Source organism: Tachypleus tridentatus, chromosome 7, assembly GCF_004210375.1.
Source record: "Tachypleus tridentatus isolate NWPU-2018 chromosome 7, ASM421037v1, whole genome shotgun sequence".
In the NCBI taxonomy this organism is placed as follows: domain Eukaryota; kingdom Metazoa; phylum Arthropoda; class Merostomata; order Xiphosura; family Limulidae; genus Tachypleus; species Tachypleus tridentatus.
Window position 1 is genome coordinate 182,764,839 of NC_134831.1, and position 21,615 is coordinate 182,786,453.

At 36.3% G+C, this 21,615-nt stretch overlaps 2 protein-coding genes across 5 annotated transcripts in view; one reads left to right on the forward strand and one right to left on the reverse strand.

Annotated features, from left to right (window-relative positions):
- Nucleotides 1–491: 491 nt before the first annotated feature.
- LOC143257412 (uncharacterized) lies at nucleotides 492–14,436 on the reverse strand. The gene is made up of 2 exons (XM_076516051.1): nucleotides 13,876–14,436; nucleotides 492–3,112 (listed from the first exon to the last, which is right to left on the reverse strand). Exons 1-2 carry the CDS (start codon nucleotides 13,952–13,954, stop codon nucleotides 1,290–1,292), a joined length of 1,902 nt encoding a protein of 633 aa, XP_076372166.1. The 5' UTR covers nucleotides 13,955–14,436; the 3' UTR covers nucleotides 492–1,289.
- Nucleotides 14,437–21,419: 6,983 nt separating this feature from the next.
- LOC143257418 (dynactin subunit 1-like) overlaps nucleotides 21,420–21,615 on the forward strand; it is a 53,950-nt gene continuing 53,754 nt past the window's right edge. Inside the window, exon 1 of one of the 4 annotated variants that reach the window (XM_076516063.1) lies at nucleotides 21,420–21,586. Coding sequence is in view for 1 of the 4 variants with exons in the window: in XM_076516061.1 (XP_076372176.1) it covers nucleotides 21,557–21,586 (30 nt within the window). In the remaining 3 variants the exon portion in view is untranslated. The remainder of the gene's footprint in view (nucleotides 21,587–21,615) is intronic. The other 3 variants (XM_076516061.1, XM_076516062.1, XM_076516064.1) reach the window with 3 other exon arrangements.

Consider the following 21,615-nt stretch of genomic DNA (forward strand, 5'->3'; position numbering starts at 1 on the left):
TGCCTGTTGTGAAGGCACAAGTGTAGAGGACGACGTTTCGAAAGTCTTCCGCCTTTTGTCTTCAGTTTATCAGAGTTTGTTTGTTTGTTTTTTTTATTTCGCGCAGAGCTTCACGAGGGCTATCTGCGCTATCCGTCCCTAATTTTACAATGTAAGACAAGAGGGAAAGAAGCTAGTCATCACCACCCACCGCCAACTTTTGGGCTACTCTTCTACCAACGAATAATGTGATTGATTGACTGTCACATTATAACGACCCCACGGCTGAAAAGGTGAGCATGTTTTGTGTGACGGGGGATTCGATACCGCGACCCTCAGATTACGAGTCGAACGTCTTAACCCACCTGGCCATGCCAGGCCACCGATCAAAGTTTGTTGTTTTTCTGTAATAATACATTATTAGATAAAAATTTATATTTGAGGTACTTCAGAAATGGTAAAACAAATATCCAAAGTTTTTATTCCAAAATAATGCTTTTTGCCCAAGCTCGTTGACTACTGTTATAAGTTTTACAAAAGCAATATGTGGCTCTTCTTTCAAAAATAAAATAAATATTAGCCACTTGATACTGAACTTCAAATCAGGAGAATGAGTTGATTAGAAGAAACATGAAATCTAAGCATCACATCAAATTCATTTCTGTATATGCCGATTTTGTTTTTCAGAGTTATTACTATCACATTTTCCAAAACCTTAAATTTGACGTGAATTTTTTTTCACAAATATCGTTTATTTTCGTTACGAAGACCTGTAAAACACAAATTCTTGTAAACCAAACCTGTTATCTGGCTGACCTGGCCATTCAACGACGTTTGAAAATTTCAGTTCGTTTTGGTTCTCTGTGTAATTTATTAATTCTAAAAGATTCACTGTCCACCCTATTCCAACATCTATACCATTCTCATATTTTAACATATTTTGTAATTGTGTAATTCGTACTAAAGACGCTAGGGGATGCCCGAAATCGTCCCAATAATAAGTAATGTAATTTTACCTAATATCAACAATAGATTATTTCTAACAAAAACTTAGCATTTATTTTCTTTCAAGCTTAAGTTAATGTATAATTACTAATTACTTATAAGCTGATTGTTTGTAAGTACAATGTCGAAACTCAAAAATTGCGAGTTTTTGTAGTAGCTTGTTTCCAATGAAAATATTACGGTCTTGTTTGTTACCAATGGATGAGCCAAAGTTCGAAGGAGTTAGTCAGTTCTCTTAAGACCAGCTTCTGATACAAATGTATTAACTTTGTATTATCTAGGGCCCTCTCTAGCTTTTAAACTGGTTAGTCTTCTGCTATGAGATCATCAACCGTTACTGTGAACTGCTGGGAAGCTGAACTTACAGTTATATTATGTTGCTCAGAGAGGGCGTTATTCAAAAAGTGTGGGAAATTATCAAATCCTTGGAAGCCCAATATAGAATCTTGATCAAAATATGAATCAGAATTTCTTATGGGGAATCTACTATTTTCAAAACCAAGGCTTTGAGACTGATGTGAAGAATAAGGTAAATAATTAGAAGAAAGTTCTTGTTCATTAAATATACCACCACGGATGACTTCAAAATTTCCGCTTCCAAGAGGGCTATGATCGAAACTTCGTGGTTCCGAATTACGGAAAAATGGCAAAGAATGGTACCTATTTGAGCTTGGAAACGGTGGTCCTCTAGCTTCTCTGCGTGACTCTGGAAAAAATGATCTTCCTTGAAAACCACCAAAAAAGGGCTGTTGGTCGTTAAATGGTGGTTGAGGTGTTCCTCGGCCATTGAAGCCACCAAAATGTGGATAATTCTGAAATCCTAAAAACCCTTGGTGGCCAAATGGACCAGGGGAAGGAATAAACGTCGTTTCTGCTTCATCTTGTTTGTCATCAGTTATCTTAAATAATTGAAACGCGCTTCTTGGATTTGACATTGAACTTTTGTTAAGGGCACTGTAAAAGTGGCTCTCATTTTTGGAAGGATTGGTTTGAGAAACATTAACTGACGTACTCGTTGCTCGTTTTACTCGCTTCACTGAAATTAAATAGTCAAGTAGTATTTCAGTACCATCAGGGATGCTAGATTTGCTTTCAGTTACCTGATTAAATGAACGATTTTGATAGGAACGTTTTTTCCTAATAGATTTTGGACGTTCGTTTGGTAACCGTTTCAAAACAGAAGATGATATTTTTTCGACAATTCCAGGACTTGTGCCTCTTTTCGTGATAAATAAAGCAAGCTGATCTCTAGGATAGAAGACGTAAGGGACATTGGTGAAATACTGTTTTAAATTCTGGAGTACCTTGTTCTTGCTCTTACTGCTGTTTTTTACTTCCGAAGAGGTCAGTGATTTCATCAAGTTTTTAGTTCTAGAACTTCTGGCTGTTCCAGCGGGTTTTATTCCTTTCAGTGGTATTTTCTGAGTATTTGAATTTGATTTAAGCTTCGAGTTAGAGGGATAAATAAAAGTGTTTGGTTCTTCAAGATAAAGGATTCTCTCATTTGGTTGTCTAAGATATTTTTTTCCTTTTTTTGTTCCTTTTCTATAAAGTGGAACCACTCTCTTCAACGAAACGTCATCACTCTTGCTTATTGCAGTCTTGTTGAGTCTACTGTTATCAGAAAGGTCTAGATTTTTATAGAAAGCTTGTGGAAATATATCGCTGTAAAATTTGATATAAGATGGATCTTGTGAGACACCTTTCGTCATGTTCTGATTAGGAACAGTGGCAATAGAGGGCGAAACCAGTCTTTCTACCCAAGGTTGGAATAATTTGATAGTTGTGCTCGTGTAATTCGGGTTGTCTTGAAAATCAGTGGGTCTCCGAGGGGTGTGATTACCACCGTCGTATCTTCCAGTATTCAGTGAGTGTAAGACTTCATCCAGATTCTCTGCTGGCCCCTTGGCGTTTGGCCCAGAATTAGACAAAGTGCAACGTTTACACTTTTCCTCTTTTTGATTTTTATGCGACAGTTTTTTCTGAAGGTAAATACTTTGTTTCCCAGTGTAGGACTGGGACCGTGGTAATAGTGCATTAATTCGATATTCAGTTTGTTGGTTGCTTTCCTCAAAGGGAATATCGGGATGATTGCTCTTCTCTACATCGTAAGTCGTCTGCTGTTTTTCTGATAAGAAAAAATAAATGAATAAATACACGTCATAATAAACTCTAAATAAAAAAACCAAAGCGGTGAGAGAATAAATAGTTCATAATAGTTGATAAAAAGAAACGTAAATAAAAAATGGGATTATGGAAACACAAAAGTTAAAAATAAACACTGGAGTATAATTAGTCTACAAATTAGCCAATAATCAAAGAAGCAGTCCCCTTATAACGCTATAATCCGAGGTTCGATTCCCCGCTGTGAGCACAGCAGATAGTCCAATCTGGCTTTTGCCTAAGTCAAATTAACGAACAAATAAAAGATTTATTATTGTTGCTTCCATTGGCACAATGGTACGCCTACCGACTAAGAATGCAAGAAACCCCAAACTATTGGCGGGATCCTCCGCTAGTACAGTGGTAAGTCCATGGATTTACAACGCTAAAATCAGGGGTTCGATTCCCATCGGTGGACTCAGCAGATAGTCCAGTATGGCTTTGCTATATAAACTCCCCATCTTGGTGGACAGTATACGGATAGCCCACGGTATAACTTTGTGCTTAACCGCAAACAAATAAAGGAGTATACGTAAATGTAATTAGTGAAGAATAACAGAACATGATACTAAGATCCTCCAAAACCAGGAATGAAATAGAATGTTTGATATATTTAGTAAAGAAATCCTGCAAGAATATACAGTTACGACAGAAAATGTTCCTAAACTGCGTCTCAAATGGTTTTTTTTCCTCACAACTTAAAAAGTATCACGATTAGGCTAATAGACGTATAGTATATTATAAATATTACACTAACACACATCTACATAATTTTTATGTAAATTAAACGACAAATAAACTGTTTATAAGCAAATAACCAAAAATAGGAAGAGCAGAAAGTGTTCATACATTTCAGAACGTATGCAAAAACTGATATTCCTGTAAAAATTTTGTTTAGTTTGGCGAATAAACTACATTATACCATTCCAGAACTAGACTCTGGGTTCATAATTATTGGAATTTAGCCAGCAAAAAATGTACTTCCGGCAATTTAGCGCCGTCTCCGTCATTATCTGCTTGGTCATCATGGCGAACAGGAAACAACTGTCCAGTGATTTAAAAAAAAACGAATTATTGTAAAATACAAGTCTCGTGTGTCTCTTTCCGGTATTGCTACACAACTTAATGTGCCGAAATCTACTGTTCAAAGCATAATTGCAAAGTTTAAGGTTACAGGATCAACTGCTAACCTCCCTCATTCCGGACGCCCCACCAAAATTCCAGAGAAAACCAAGGTTCTCGGAGAAGTTAGTAGAAACCCTCGTTTAACACGTAATGACATACATAAACTGGTAAGGGGAAACTGGGGTTGAAGTAAGCACCTCTACAGTTACGAACATGTTACGCTCTTCTGGGTTCAAAGCATGCCGTCCTCGTAGAACTCCATATTTAAAGCCTGTTCATTTAGAAGCACTATTGAGGTATGCAAGAAAGCATGTAGAAAAACCCTTTACCTATTGGAAGAGTATTCTTTGGTCAGACGAGACTAAAATCGAGCTTTTCGGCCACAATGATGTTCGCTATATTTTCCATAAGAAGGGGAAACGAAATCTTCCAAAGATCACTGTCCCTACAGTGAAACACGGAGGTAGCTCTATCATCCTATGGGGTTCCTTCAGCTCTTCTGGTGTAGGTAGCCTTCACTGTGTCAATGGAATCATGAAAAAAGAAGAGTACGTTGATATATTAGGCACTTATATCAATAATGATGCTCGAAACTTGCGGCTTGGACGTCATTGGATCCTCCAGCACGACAATGACTCAAAGCACACATCAAAATATATGCAATCCTGAAATGGCCATCGCAGTCACCCGATCTCAACCCAATTGAAAACGTTTGGCATGAGTTGAAGACCAAGGTTCATCAGCGTCATCCGAGAAACTTGCAAGAGTTGGAGGCCTTCTTTAAAGAAGAATGGAAGAAAATACTAGTCGAGTACTGTCAAGCTATCATGGAGGGCTATGAGGAGATATTGCGCTAAGTAATTCACCTGAAAGGCAACACAACTGACTATTAAAGTAGACGCACGAACACTTTCTGCCCCTCCTATGTTTGGTTGTTTGTTTATAAACAGCTTATTTGTGATTTAATTTACATAACAATTGATGTAGATGTGTGTTAGTATAATATTTATATTATACCATACTTTCATTATCCTGATTGTGATACGTTTTACGTTATGAGAAAAAAAAACTCAGGACGCAGGGGTACGAACACTTTCTGTCGTAAATGTAAATACCCACTCTGCTTTAAGCATTTAATTCGGCCTGGCATAACCAGTCGGCTAACGCGTTCGACTCGTAATCTGAGGGTTGTGGGGTCGAACCCCTGTCGCACCAAACATGTTCGTTCTTTCAGGCGTGGTGGCATAATAAAAAGTTACGGTCAATACCACTATTTAGTGGTAAAAGAGTAGCTTATGAGTTGGCGGTGGTGACTAGCTGCCTTCCCTCTTGTTTTACACTGTTAAATTTGGGACAGCAAGAGCAGATAGCTCTCGAGTAGTTTTGCGCGAAATTCAAAAACAAAAAACAATTAAGTATTTAGTTCAATGAATCGTCACGAGGGCGAATAAAGTTTCAAACAAGTTTAACAGAGTTGTTTAAGCGTTATACCAAATTTAAAAATAAGCTCGTATTTTCTTTCAGAGGGTTTTGTTTAGTTTGTTTTTAATTTCGTGCAAAGCTACACGAGGGCTATCTGCACCACCCGTCCCTAGTTTAGCAGTGTAAGACAAGAGGGAAGGCTGCTAGTCATCACCACTCACCGCCAACTCTTCCGCTACTCTTTTACCAACAAATAGTAAAATTGACCGCCATATTATAACGCCCCTACTGGAGAAAAGGCGAGCATTTTTGGTGCGACGGGGATTCCAACCAGCGACCCTCGGATTACGAGTCGAGTGTCTTAACCACCTGGCCATGCCGGGCCATTTCAGAGGGAAAACGACTAGATAACAACACCCAACGCCAATTTTGAGGCTACTTTTGCTTCATCAAATAGTAAGGTATGGCAATCAAGGTTATATTTTACAAACGCCCCAAAGTGCGGAATGCATTTTTGTGGCAACTGGAGAACGCTCGTGGATCCGTGCTAACTAATGGGGCTACGGAACAAAAAATAAACTTACCACGTGTATCGTAAATTACTCTTTCTTTCTCTGTAAGTATTTTCAATAAACACACTTACATAACACCCTGATGTTAACCATATAATTTTGGACTATCCTGTATAAAGCTCTCTTATTACTTATTGATGGAGAAATAAATAATAAATTTTGATACTTTAATGTGATATTTGTTTTGTTATTAAAAACAATGTTTTATTTATGGTAATAAGTAATTCAGTGAGTTACGAGACAGACTGTACTATTTTTAGATTTTCGAGCAATGCCATTGAAGTCACTTATTCAAACATTTTTAAGTTTCACCTGGTCCGGCATGACCAATTGAAGTAAATATAAAAATGAGAGATGGCTGATATGAGAATTAAAATTTTTATTTAAAACACAGTAACTTGTGGTTAGTTGTTTTATGAGGCCCGGCATGACCAGGTGGTTAAGGCACTCGGCTCGTGATCTGATGGTCGCGTGTTCGAACCACCGTCGCACCAAACATGTTCGCCCTTTCAATCGTGGGGGCATTATAATGTTACGGTAAAAGTGTAACCAAAGAGTTGGCGATGGGTGGTGATTACTAGCTGCCTTCCCTCTAATCTTAGACTGCTAAATTAGGGACAGCTAGCGCAGATAGCCCTCCAGTAGCTTTGCACAAAATTAAAAAAACAAACTTATGTGTTAAATAAATGATTTTAGTATCCCTATCAGCTGTCTCTACTATTTAAATAAAACAGCCACGATATAAAGTGGGAGAAAATTCCTTCGAGACTTCTCTGAGTAATTTAAAGTTTGAATGTTTGTTTGTTTTGAATTTCACGCAAAGCCACACGAGGGTTGTTTGCGCTAGCCATCCCTAATTTAGCAGTGTAAGACTAGAGGGAAGGCACCTAGACGTCATCACTTAACACCAACTTTTGAGCTACTCTTTTACCATAGAATAGTGGGATTCACCGTCATATTATAATGCTCCCACGGCTGAAAGGGCGAGCATGTTTTGGTGTGACGGGGATTCGAACCCGCGACCCTCAGATTGCGAGTCGAGCCCCAAATCACTTAATCATTTAGCAACGCGTCTGCCCACGACAGCTCAGCCAAACGTAGAAGTATTCAGTTTGGACGAGGCACGGTAATTGAGTGTTTGCTTTAAAAATGACTAAAATGTTTGGTGCAGAACGGGTAAGTGAGCGAAATTATCCATACACCAGATATTTATCTATCTTAAAAGTTCATTTTCTAATGGGATAAAATAACTGAAGCATCACCTAAAAATTCCTGAAAATAATAAACTATTATAAAATGTCTTCTCCATGTGGTACCATGGCACAGATCTCGATCCTATCAGTGAATGGGGGAAGGAAGGCTAAGAGAGAATTTGATTTTCACTTCTTTGGTTTATTTTATTTAGACATTTTTTAAGAACTATTTGGAACAGTCGAACAAGTACTTCGACTCCAGCGTTACCTTTCACGTTGAATCAGGAACCGTCAAAGACATTCGCGAACAAAGTAGGACATCTTCGAAAAACTTTAGGCTCACAATTACACGGTTTTAGAAACTTCAGTCTAATAGCGTCTTGACCTAAATATATAGTTATACTGTATGTGAGAATACACATGTGTGTTTTCATAATCACTTTTTTTAATCACGTACGTTAGAGAAAAATCATAGTCCATGTTATCGGTTATCGGTTATAATCGTTTTCTTATATCAGTAACACAAAGAAGACGGTGTCGTGATAACAACTGTTGATTACGTAGATTGTTGTTTCTGACTGACGTTTGCTGGTACACGTTTTCTCTTCACACAAAGATTAAATAGAGCGTGAAATAGCTGGCAGAACAAAAGCAGTTTAAATTTTCAAGATTTTTCGAACTATATATGTGATGATTTAGCAGAGAAAGAAAGAACTCTAAACGAGCTATTCTTGACACACGCTTCACTCCTGACAAGCAACAGTCTTTAATTAATCCAAAGATAGCGACCAGCATTGTTATCATGTTTTGTTTTGTTTTGGAATAACTCGTTTAATAATTTTTTGTCTCAATCCAGTTTTGGTCTGTTTTGAATTTCGCGCAAAGCTACGCGAAGGCTATCTGCGCTAGCCGTCCCTAATTTAGTAGTAAAAGCCAAGAGGGAATGCAGCTAGTCATCACTACCCACCGCCAACTCTTGGACTAGTCTTTGACCAATTAATAGTGGGATTCATCCTTACATTATAATGCTCTCACAATTAAAAGAGCGAGAATGTTCGGTGACAAGGGTTCAAACGCACGACCATCAGATTGTGAGATGAGCGCCCTAACCATAAAGCCATAGAAACGAAATGGATTACATGTCGTTTATTTTTTACGTGCCTACGTTTCGAGTAGAGGAATTATTATGTATTTTTCCTATACCAGAGACATGTATAAATCTTAGCATCTGATAAACCTACTCGTCATTGTAACATTAATGCAACCTTTTATCCTGATAGGCCTAAAATTCACAGAGCATAGTCTGTCTGTATCCAATAGTTTTTACCTTGTGCCACAACACTGTGAATGGCAGCGCCTTTACAAATTTAATAAGTTTATAGAAAGCTTTACACGATTTGTTTTCTTGTTTACAAGCAGAAAAACCCAAAAGTCTGAAGCTTGGAACTGCGATATGCTACTGAACATGTCACAGTTTCAGGTGTGAGAACTGGTGTTATAATTGTGTTAGCCAATTACGCTATTCGTTTAAAGGTAGCGGCTTAGATGGCGAGTATTTGTGACTGGTTCCCCTTTCTCTCTGCAGCAGCTCTAAATTAGGGACAGCTATAGTTGAACTTTGGGAGATTGTGTGTTTGTTTATTTTGAATTTCGCGCAAAGCTACACGAGGGCTATCTGCACTACCCGTCTCTAATTTAGCAGTGTAAGAATAGAGGGAAGGCAGCTGGTCATCACCACCCACCACCAACTCTTGGGCTACTCTTTTACCAACGAATAGTGGGATTGACAGTCATATTATAACAACCCCCGGCTGAAAAGGCGAGAATGTTTGGTGTGACAGGGATTCCAACCCGCGACCCTGACATTTCGAGTCGAGCGCCCTAACCACCTACTCATGCCGAGCCACTTTAGAAGATCTTAACCTCGTTTCATAGTGCACGCGCACCGTGCAATGTTCTTGAGTCTCAAAGCGTCCAGTACTTTAGCACGCTAAATACCGAACCACTGATTACTGTCTAATAGGTGTTTTTGTTTGAACCCCAATCTGTACAATGAACTAACTATGCTTATGCGCCTCAGGGATCGAACCCTGAGTTCAGAAGTTGTAAGCCGTGAAGCTTACTGCTCACCCACCGGGTAACATACAATCGTCTCGTCTTACACTTCTAAATTAGGGACGGCTAGCGCAGATATCCCTCGAGTAGCTTTGCGCGAAATTACAAACAAACTACTGAAACTATAGTTTACACACTTACCAACAGACGTAATTCATTTAATGCAAGGCCCAGCATGGCCAAGCGTGTTAAGGCGTGCGACTCGTAATCCGAGGGTCGCGGGTTTGAATCCTTGTCACACCTTGACGGCGTTAAAATGTGACGGTCAATCCCATTATTCGTTGATAAAAAGTAGCCCAAGAGTTTGCAGTGGGTGGTAATGACTACCTGCCTTCCCTCTAGTCTTACACTGATAAATTAGGGACGGCTACCGCAGATAGCCCTCGTGTAACTTCGCGCAAAATTAAAAAACAAACAAACAAAGAATACAATTCATGATCACAAGAATCAGAAATTATAGTTGGATGGTGAGAGTTGAGATGTTTTAGTTTACTGTATTAGCCTAAATAAATGACCAAGCAGGCGAATTTCTTCAGCCGAACATTATCCTCACTGTTACGGGCTGCGCATGCATGAATTAAACACAAAACACAACAACAGCATAATATTAACAAACAAAAGTTCAAAATCAATACGGTATCTCATGAAGGAGGCCCCCTTGAGAGATCAGCAGTAAATAGGAACTTGTAACTCTACGATATGGGGTTCAATCCTTGTAGCGGATATAGCACGGATAGCCTATTATTTACCTTTGTGTTTACAACAGTTCGAAGGGGTTATAGCATTTACGTAATAGGTGCCTTAATGATATTCAGTGCCTAAATTAATTTTGTTGAAATTACGTGCATAAAAGGAGCATACAACACGATTAATAACATCTACAGCTGACTTAATAAGCATATGTTTTTTAATAGATTAAGCCTAAATTTAGACAATTAGAAAAATACGAGTACAGAATTAACTGTATTACCAATAATTTGCAAACTGCTCTGATACAGCCACCATACATTACATATATACATACATATATATATATATATACTATTTGATCCAAATATTAATCTTTTTTTTTTTTTTCTTGCAGTGGATTTTCCCTTTAGAGTAGATTATCATATGGTTAATGTACCGGCTTGTAGAACTAAGTTTCCGTGATTCTTGTTGTCTAATTGATTAAAAATAAGTAAATCTCGCAGTTCCTACTTTAGCACCATAACGTTCAAATTCTGCTATTCGGTCTGATAAGAACAGACCACGAGTTGGCGGTGTATTGTAGCTGACTGTCCATCCACCTTCCTTCTGTCTTTCTCTTCTAAATTAAGAATTACCAGTGTTGGTAGCCCTCGCGTACCATTGTGAAAAATTCAGCACACTCTGGTGTTTGTGGACTAAGTACTACGGATTTAAGGGACTCATAGACTTTGTTTTGTTGCATAAGGAAAACCAATAAATATTTTTTATTGCTTACCGTTAATGCTATAAACAATAAGTATATTAATTGCGATTTTGTCCCACAGCCCATTATGTTTTTATATTTCTCGTGTGCCCTTCTTCTCTTCGGAGGCCTGGCATGGCCAAGCGCGTAAGGCGTGCGACTCGTAATCCGAAGGTCGCGGGTTCGCGCCCGCGTTGCGCTAAATATGCTCGCCCTCCCAGCCGAGGGGGTGTATATGTAACGGTCAATCCCACTTTACGTTGGTAAAAGAGTAGCCCAAGAGTTGGCGGTGGGTGGTGATGACTAGGTGCTTTCCCTCTAGTCTTACACTGCTAAATTAGGGACGGCTAGCACAGATAGCCCTTGTGTAGCTTTGTGCGAAATTCCAAAACAAACAAACAAACAATCTTTTCTTCGCAATTAATCACAGTACAGGTCAGAGTATCGGCTATGACGTATTTGCTACTTTCAGACTTTACCTGTTGAGCGTGTTATTGACCTAGATTAAAAGAAGTGTAATACAGAACATCCCACGACTTTGGAGTTTCTATTTCTGTCTTAGTTTATTATCATTCGCTCGAGATGTAACCTGCTTGTCAGGTTTTCGAGTATGTAATTTCTGTAAGCGATAATTTATTTAGTACAATTTTGACAGAGTTAAGTGAGCTGGTATAAAAAAACAACGATAGATAATAGAGAAACAAATACCTCTCGTATGTTTGAAATTTTTCATTTGTTTGTCGTTAAGCACAAATTTTTATGCAATAGGTTATCAATGTTGTGCTAACCACGGATATCTAATCCCAGTTTTTGGCATTATAAGCCTTCAAACTTATTGCTGAGGCACATAAAACGAGTATAATAACATAATTTTAAATTTTATAAAGACATTAGGGATCGATATATATATATGCATAACATAACTAACTATACTAATATGTAAATTTTTAACTCTACAAAAAATATTGAAACAAGAAATTCAAAACTAAAAGACCCAAGTTATTAAAACTAAGCCCGGCATGGCCAGGTGGTTAAGGGACTCGACTCGTAATCCGAGGGTCGTGGGTTCGAATCCCCGCTCTTTCAGCTGTGGGAGCATTATAATTTGATGGTCAATCCCAGTATTCACTGGTAAAAGAGTAGCTCAAGAGTTGGCGGTGTGTGATGATGACTAGCTGCCTTCCCTCTAGTCTTACACTGCTAAATTACGGACGGCTAGCGCATATAGCCCTCGTATGGCTTTGCGCGAAATTCAAAAACAAACAAACAAATACTTAAAACTTTAAAAAATATATTTCTCCTTTGGCGAATCACTGTAATATCGTTTAATATAACATTCTAAAAACATGTTTAACTTAGATAGTATTTTAAAGTTATATAACATGAGGAAATGGTTAAATTATATTCGTGTTTGATTTTTTAAAGTAAGGAGTAAACAGGTAAAACAGTCTAAAGACATATAGGTGGAGAGACGAGCGGAAACATAAAGAGATAGATACAGCATACAATGAGTATAACTTGGTTTTGTCATTTATGCGCATAAAAAAGTATAAATTTGACACATAAAACATGCACATTTCATAACCCTAAAAGTGTGATAAATGGTGTAATATAATTTGCTAAATGGTTAGTGCTAGTCATTTTAAGAATCATTTGAAGTGGTCGAAGCTTTATAATTCTGTTCTAAAAACCTGAACAAATCTAAATGATCCTGGTATTTAGTTTAATGGCAAACGAAATTAAAATGCTATCCTTCACATGCTTTCACTCCATTGAACAAATATTTATATTCACGGATAATTCTCTTTATGACAAAAAATACATAACTGAAAAAAGAAAAAAAAACTTTCTTCCTATTGCGTTTACCAACGAAGATGTGCGTTTTGGTTTAATGTTATTTGTAAAATCTAGATAAACTTTAAACACTCGTTAGCCAAGAAAATAAAAGTGTAAGATAGCTATTTTTAGAAACAAGTCGATAAAGTTGTCTTGAACGAAAAGGAATCCTCGTCTATTTTTGTATATATCAATATTTACAATATCTCTGAATAGTGAGTTGATCCAACTTTGTTTTCCTTTCGGGCACTGTCAGATCACACAACAGTCTAATACTATATTATTTTTATACAGTAATAGTTCGGTTTAGTTTGCATTTCGCACACAAATACACGAGAGCTATCTGCGCTAGCTGTCCCTAATTTAGCAGTGAAAAACTAGTCATCACCACCCACCGCCAACTCTTGGGCTACGAAGAGTGGGATTTACCGTTACTTTATAACGTCCTTGCGGCTGAAATATCTTTAGTGGGACGAGGAATCGAATACGCAACCCTCAACTTACGAATCGAACGCACTAACCACCTGTCCATGCCGGGCCTACTGGAGTACCACCATGATCACCTGTTTTTGGTGGAAAACCGGAGGCGACGTGAAAAAAATGATACAACTTATTTCAATCGTCACAGTCAGTGGGGTAAAACGTTAATGAAAAAGTTATATACTCGTACATTTATTAAATATATTTTTAAAATTATTTTTTCAAACTCCGCACTAAACATAAGAAGAGTTTGACAATGTTTTATATTAAATCGACTGAACACCGTACTCGTATGAAGATTCTATACCGTAAGGGTGATGTGTAAAAACCTCCCCCAACACGCACACATCCAAAAATATTATGTATACAAACATGCGAAAATAACACCAGTGGTTATTTTACTATTTTCTGTAATTTAAAGTACATTTGAATAGAGAATTTAATTCATAACTGTTTTATTTTCGGAAACCATTCCTATAATTTTCTCTGGGAGATTTTCAATTAAAAATAGAAATATTTAGAATGAGAAAATGATCTTAAATTAAACACTTACGTAGTGATGCAGCGGAAATACCAAGTATTTGTATGAAGAAAGATCCAAACAGGAACACAAAAATCGCACAGTAGCGCATATTCGGGCTCTCTTCCAGTTTTCGGAGGGATATGTAGGTACTTAGTAACTTTTTGTTTTCAAATACTGATTTTTGTAAAGCGGTTTAATATGCGGGTACTAGGTTTTAAGAATTTCTCGCGTCTTATGGCATCATGAAACTCCGTTATAACTGAATATTTCACCTCGATGAAATAATTTAGAGACGCCACCTAACGGCTTTCCTGCAAGTGTATGCTGACGATTTCGTGAAGTGAACCATTCAAAAAGCGTCTTCTGGGTGTCGATGGACTTAGCTCAGGGTACTGAACTGTGATAGCACGTGGAGAATGCGAACGAAAAGGATTATATTAACATGAAGAGGTTTCCTTCCTTCGCAGCTTTGCCGTAACTAGCTCCACCAGCAAGCCTAACTAACGTCTTTTCACTGTGCATAGTGACGGAACTTCAAGGCTTGTTTTTCTTTAAGCTGGTACCATAATAAGTATGTGAATTATAGGTCAAATTCTGATATTGACACCCTTTTTGTATTGGTAAGGAAAAAATAAATAAATCGTATTAAATTAGTAAAGGAACCTTCATAATTTCTTCATTGACCGTTAATTGTCTCGTAAATCGTCATCCAAGTGCACTGGCCCGGTATGGCCAGGTGTGTTAAGGCGTTCGACTCGTAATCCGAGGGTTGTGAGTTCAAATCCCAGTCAAACCCAACTTACCCTTTCAGCCGTGAGGGCGTTATAATATGACGGTCAATCCAACTATTTGTTGGTAAAAGAGTAGCTCTAGAGTTGGTGGTGGGTATTGATGACTAGTTGCCTTCTCTCTAGTTTTACACTGCTAAATTAGGGACGGTTAGCGCAGATAACGCTCGAGTAGCTTTGCGCGAAATTCCAAAAACAAACCAACCAAATATACTTGTACATTTTAGGTTAGTAAGTTAAAAAGGCGTTAATTATTACCCAATGGAAGTTAGATATGTTTTTTCATATGGTATCACCTCGATAACTAATGTATGTTTTTTACTATTTCTTGTAAAAAAAAGGTGAAATGACTATTTATTCTTGCAGAAAACACTCTGTCTTTGTTATACTTCTAAAATTCAACCATTCATCGCTAAAACAAGTGATTTGTAACCATTTCACCTACGTAAATTGTGAAATAATTTAGACGTGACATGGATAATGAAACAGAACTAATAGAGTAAAAAAATTCTACAGTTAAATTACGTTGCGAGAAATATTCTTACAAAACAGTAAGTTATCGCATGTTTTAAACAAAAAATATTTTGAAGTGTTGTATTTTTCTTTATTTAGAACAGCAGTTGAATGAAGACTTTCCATGACCTTGTTTCATTCCTTACCCAGCTTTAGGGTCAAATCCATATGAATTTGGTCATTGACCGTGCAATACATTGGTAGTTGATCTGTTATTGTAGTTTCTTAGTAGAGCTTTTTTGTTGTTGTTGGGAGGTGTTATTTCCCACACAAAAAAAAAACTGTGCCAAGTACTTTTTAGTAGGTTAATTCGCATCCTACTCGACGCACATGTATATTTATAAGGAAGAAAACATAATTTGATAATTCAATATAAATTTATTAACTTACTGTTTAAATATTGAAAACAATATGTTTAATTATTGTTTCATTAGTTACAAGACAAGCCCGTCAGGGCCAGGTGGCTAGGACACTCTACTCGTAATCTGAGGGTCACAGGTTTCGAATCCCCGTTACACCAAACATGCTCGTCCTTTCAGCCGTGGGGACGTTATAATGTTACGATCAATCCCATTATTCGTTGGTAAAAGAGTAGCCCAAGAATTGGGGTGGATGGTGATACTGTCAAAAATATAGAATAAAAATAAACACAACCAGTAGTATTCACAAAGTTAACTAAACACAAAAAAAACACAACCAGAGATCTATATGAATGGAGCACTCCTTCAGACTGTTACATCTGAAAAGTTCTTAGGACTAACAATCGACTCTAAATTAACATGAATAAACCACATAATAATATAAAAACAAAAATTTGGTGAAGAACAAACTATACAAGGAGTCCAACTGATAAAAATACTGGAGCAACAGCAGACAATATTTTAAAAGTATATAAAACATACATAAGACCCGTAATTGACTATGCATCCCCTGCATGGATAAATGTAAATAAAAAACTACTACGAACAATACAAAATACACTACTCACAACAACTTATAAAGTACACAGAAGTACATCATCAGAATTCATGCAAAAATACGCACACATAGCAACAATAGGAGATAGACTTCTACATAGTACAATAAATTATTTTGACAAAAATTGAAAAAAAACAAAACTGGTAAGCGAAGTAGACAGATACTGCATACATGATGAGGATAGTCCTATACACCTTTCAACTGTAAATATATATATTCAAATAAAGCAAAAGGGCCACCTATAAATTGGACTCCACATTAGTTTTAGGATTAACTAATAAACATTGAAAGGGTTTTATGTGAATTTTTTATGGTTAATACCTATCTAATGATAGTGCAAGTTGTTATTGAATTGTTAAGAGGAATGATACATTTGCACCAAGTGTATATGTAAATAGTGCATGGGCATTGCCCTGATATGAACCTGAGCAAGTGCGGGTTACTCTGGCCCTCGTATAAAATTTATAAATACACTTGACAGTCGCTAAAATCAATGCAAAGGCAGAAGAAAAGGTCGACCAAACCTGACCTTCCCGGGTATACAAACACAAATACCCATAGGAGAAAGCGATAATACTTTGATCAATGCTAGATTGTGTAAAGTAAATAGAAGAACGTGTGTATCTATATACACATGATAGTATTGTCTGTTGTATGTTCATATAATTACTTCGCTAGGTGTGAATGGACCTTCAGTGAAATTGGTATGGATGTTCATTAGGTCAATGAGGAGAAAGACACAAATTTTCTGTTTTGCACTTCGCGTTTTTCTGTTTTGTATGTGTATGTATGTGTTGTTTACTCACTGCTTCGCCCCCTGTTGATGGACCTCCACCATATCTTGCATAAAGGTTTGTTTGGTCCATGTGGAGATACATACAAATTTGTTGTCTCATTTTTTTATTTTTTTTTACAATTATATATAAGGGAACCAACTTTACATGTTCTAAAATAACATTTAATTAATCGTGAATTTACATAACTTCCCTCCAGAGGTCCGGTACTATGACTAGTGTAGGAATAAAATCCGTAAGTTTGGCGAAGTAACACTTAGGTTTACAGTGACATAGAAGTTAAGGTTTAACTTTTGAGGGATTATAATTACGTATACCTTGACGGTATACGTAACTTAGGATTAAAATCGGAGTATAGTTGTTATCTGGTTTCATTATTTCGCCCCCTGCTAGTACAGCAGTAAGCCTACGGATTTACAAGTTAAAATCAGGGGTTCGATTTCCCTCGGTGGGCTCGGCAGATAGCACAATATGGCTTTGCTATAAGAAAAACACACACATTTTTTTTTTTTATCGTTAGGAAAGAGTAAAATGTCAAGGAACCGTCTAGTTGAGCTATAGAAAATTTGTTCAAATAAAACACTGAAATTAAATTTATCATTTTTGAATAAAACGAGTACTTGCGTTTTCCAACAAGCCTTCGAACTATTTACAGTCCCTCCTTAATAAATCTATCCCAAGTAGTATAGCAGAAAGTTTGTAGGCTTATGCGACATTAGACACCAGGTTACGATATCTGTTTTGAGAAGAGCATAGATACCCAGTTGTGTAGCTTTGAACTTAACAATAAACAAACAAACACCAAATAATCCAGCTAAACAATTTTCACAATTCACGTTGCATAGAGACATCATATTCGAAATTAGCTAGAGAAAAGACGAGCTCTATACTTTTTAAAAAAAACTTAATAACTTGTTACATAACTTGAAAAGTTTGTTTTTGCCACGATATATTAAATCTTCAAAGAAAAAAAAGTGTCTATGTTGCTTTGGAATACGAAATAGCACAGTGAAATATCTGTGCTCTGCTCACTGCAGTTATCAAAACCTAGTTTTTAATGCATAAATCTATACTTATCACTGAGCCACCAAGGGGTTAGAACAAAATAACTTCACAGATTTGTAATTGTGAAGCATTAACTTTCTTTAACTAAATTCCGACTTCGAAATAATTTTAGAAATAAAATTTCATGCCAGAATAATTTTCATAAATATGTTTTTTTTGTAATTGGTGTTTGTTTTTTAAACAACTTACGAGTTTTACAAAGATTATTTGGTTCATCTATGTAAATATAACAAGTACGGTTTGTTGTCGCTGGCCGGGCATGACCACATGGTTAAGGAACTCGACTGCTAATCCGAGGGTCGCGGGTTCGAATTCCGGTTGCACCAAATATGCTCGCCCTTTAAGCCGTGGAGACATTATAATGTGATTAATAATCCCACTATTCGTTGGTAAACGAGTGGCCCAAGAGTTGGTGGTGGTGGTGATGACTAGCTGCCTTCCCTCTTGTCTTGCACTGCGAAATTAAGGACGGCTAGCGCAGATACCCATTGTGCAGCTGTGCGCGAAATTTAAAAATAAACAAACAAACAAATTTAGTATGAAGGTTTGTTGGGTCCATGCGGATATATATATCCAAAGCTGCACTTTCACATTTTGTATTTTATAGTTTTCATTGGTGTTTTGGAGTGTTTTACAATTACATAAATTGGAAGCAAGTTTTCATGTCCTTAGATAATCTTTCATTATTCATATATTTACATAACGTTCATCTAGGTAACGAGTACTCAAGCTAGTTATGAGTAAAATAAATTGTAATATCAATCATTTTATGTATTGCCCAACATCAAACGTCTATTTGAATGACGCAGTAAATTCGAAACATATAGGACGTATTAAAAATCCCATCGCTGATAAGTTTTGCATTCAAAATGTTTTTGCTTTTTTTATTTGGAGGCACTTTGGTATGTCTGTGGACTTGTACTGTTAGAAACCGTATTTCGGTACCCGTGGTAGGCATAGCACAAATAACTCTTTTTGTAGCTTTGTGCGTAATAACAAACAAACAGTTTTTCTTCTCATACGTATTGCTTTATTATACATCATACAACATTTGAATTGTATTTTATGAATATTGCTCAGTGATGCAACTTACGAAGTTTCCACTGTTATTTAAAAAAAAAGTTTAATTCAATTACTTGAGACACGAAACAAGGTACTAACTGATACAACATGTGAATTTGATTGTTATTCATAACATATAACTTAATACAGGTATATCCAAAGCATTATTGTCTCCGGATTTACAACGCTAAAATCAGGGGTTCGATTCCCCTCGGTGGGCTGAGCAGATAGCCCTTTGTGGCTTTGCTATAAGAAAACACACACAAACACACACCAAAGCATCATAATAGTTTCAAGTAAAGTAATTTAGTTAAAGGAATGGTTGGCTGTTCATTCTTAGCATTGTTGTTGTTTTTTTATTTACAATTCCGAATTGTGTTTTATAAATATTATATCTAATATAAAATATGTTTTTAAAAAGGTTTTTGTTTGTAGTTAAACGCAAAGCTACACAATGATCTTACTCTGCCATGGTCACAATGAGTGTCGAAACACGGTTTCTAACGCTTAAGTTTGCAGAGGTACTGTTGTGCTACTGAAAGGGGGTGGGCGTTAAAATATGTTTATTAATTATTTGATGTTAAGAACACCACAAGTATTGAAGAGCAGTTTTTTAACAATGTGAGCTCCCGGATTTATAACTGAGCCACTGATAGGGTAGCTGAAAAAGAAACAATTATATGTATTGTTTCCGTATTTTGAAGGCCCGGCACAGCCAGATGATTACGGCGCACGACTCATAATTTGAGGGTCGCGGGTTCGAGTCCCCGTTGCACTAAACATGCTCGCCCTTTAAACTGTGAGCGGGTTATAATGTGGCAGCCAATCCGACTAGCTGCCTTCCCTCTAGTCTTACACTGTTAAATTATGGACGGCTAGCGCAGATAGCCCTTGGATAGCTTTGCGTGAAATTCGAACCAAAACCGAATTTTCCAAATTATTTAATTTATTTTAGCTCATTTAGTTAAATGACAATGCTAGATAATGATTTACAGGAAAAAATAATTTCAAAATCTAATAACCAATAAAATTGTGAAACTATATATATATATATATTTGGTAAGTTAAATCATACAAACATTGATTTTATCGAATAAAATTAATGTCATTAATGCAGGCATGCTATATATTTTATACCTTTTTATTTCAATATAGAATATTTTAATTTTTTTTGCTTCGTCTTATCCTTTGTCATTTTTGCAAAAACTTATGGTCCATAAAACCATTGAGTCAGCTTCATTTTAGTAGCTTTTGCTTTTCTGTTGTAGATAACGTCTGTTCCGCCCACTGGTATTTTACTGAAATTTCACCATTATACAAAAAAGTCAACGATAACAGTGTCTTCCATTAGTCAATTAGATTATATCTAGAGTTCATGACATTAATGTGTAGAGGACATAGAAAGAGCCGGGAATTGTTAACGAAACAAGTCACTTCTCAAGCATTGCAAGACAAAAGCAAGCCTTCGTTGGGTGGTGGTAGAGAATGCTATAAGAACTGTGATTTGCCTCTGTTACACATAAAGTAGAAAGCCACGTGAAACAATCAGATTTAATTCTGTTTTTCTTTAGTCGGTCTTATAAATACTTTTAGAATCTAACACTAATATGTGAATTCTTCATTATTAAAATTTAATAACGTATTACAATTATGTTTTTTACTGTAAAGACCTGCAAGACTCTTTGTGCAATTAATCTGAAAGTTGGATTTTTAAATTTTTTCGTAATGATTCTTTACTAATAAAGTGTTGTATCAGCCTTGTCTTTTAGTAGTTGTGAACAATTTTGAGGGCTAAGAAAAAGGGTACTTTAGGAGCATAAAAACAGAAAGGCGGAAGCTCGAGTCCACTCAGCCACCTCCTGTGCATGACACTGGATTACGAGTTTCACGTGTTGTATGAGAAAGACCAATCATGTGGATTATACTAATGTTTGTAAATAAATTCAATATTTCTTGTTAAAGTAAGAAGAGTTGGATTAACATTTTTCCCTTTGTTTTAAAGGTGAAAGAATTGAATATAAAAGTTAATCTGATAATAACGTATTAATATGTAAATGTGGAGAATAAACAAAAATTTTCATCATGATATGATGATAATAAATTTCAAAACAATTTTGAAAAAAAAAATATATTTCTTTTATTTTTCCATTTCATATTTCAACTAGATTAACATATATGGCTACCAGTTACCATGTTTACTGAACAATATTATTGTACAACTACGTTCTGTGTAGAAATGCCTGAATTAAGACTCACACTGAATTAACATTTTTTTAAAGTTTAGTAACGGTATTTAGTAAAGTATTCTAACAAAAGACAAATAGCTAAATTTAATATTTAAAGTTTCAAAATTTGTTTTTATTTTATTTTAAACAGAAGGTAGCGCTGTTAAACACTATGAGTCATAAGAATGATCAATGTTCATAACGTAAGTGTAGTTACACTGAAATTGTAACTTACAGAGAAAAATTTGACATATTTCGGAAATAAAGTGTTTGTGTTTCTCTCCATATGAAAGGTCGAAATAAGGGATTAAAACAGGTAATTCCATTAGATATTTTCCGTTAATG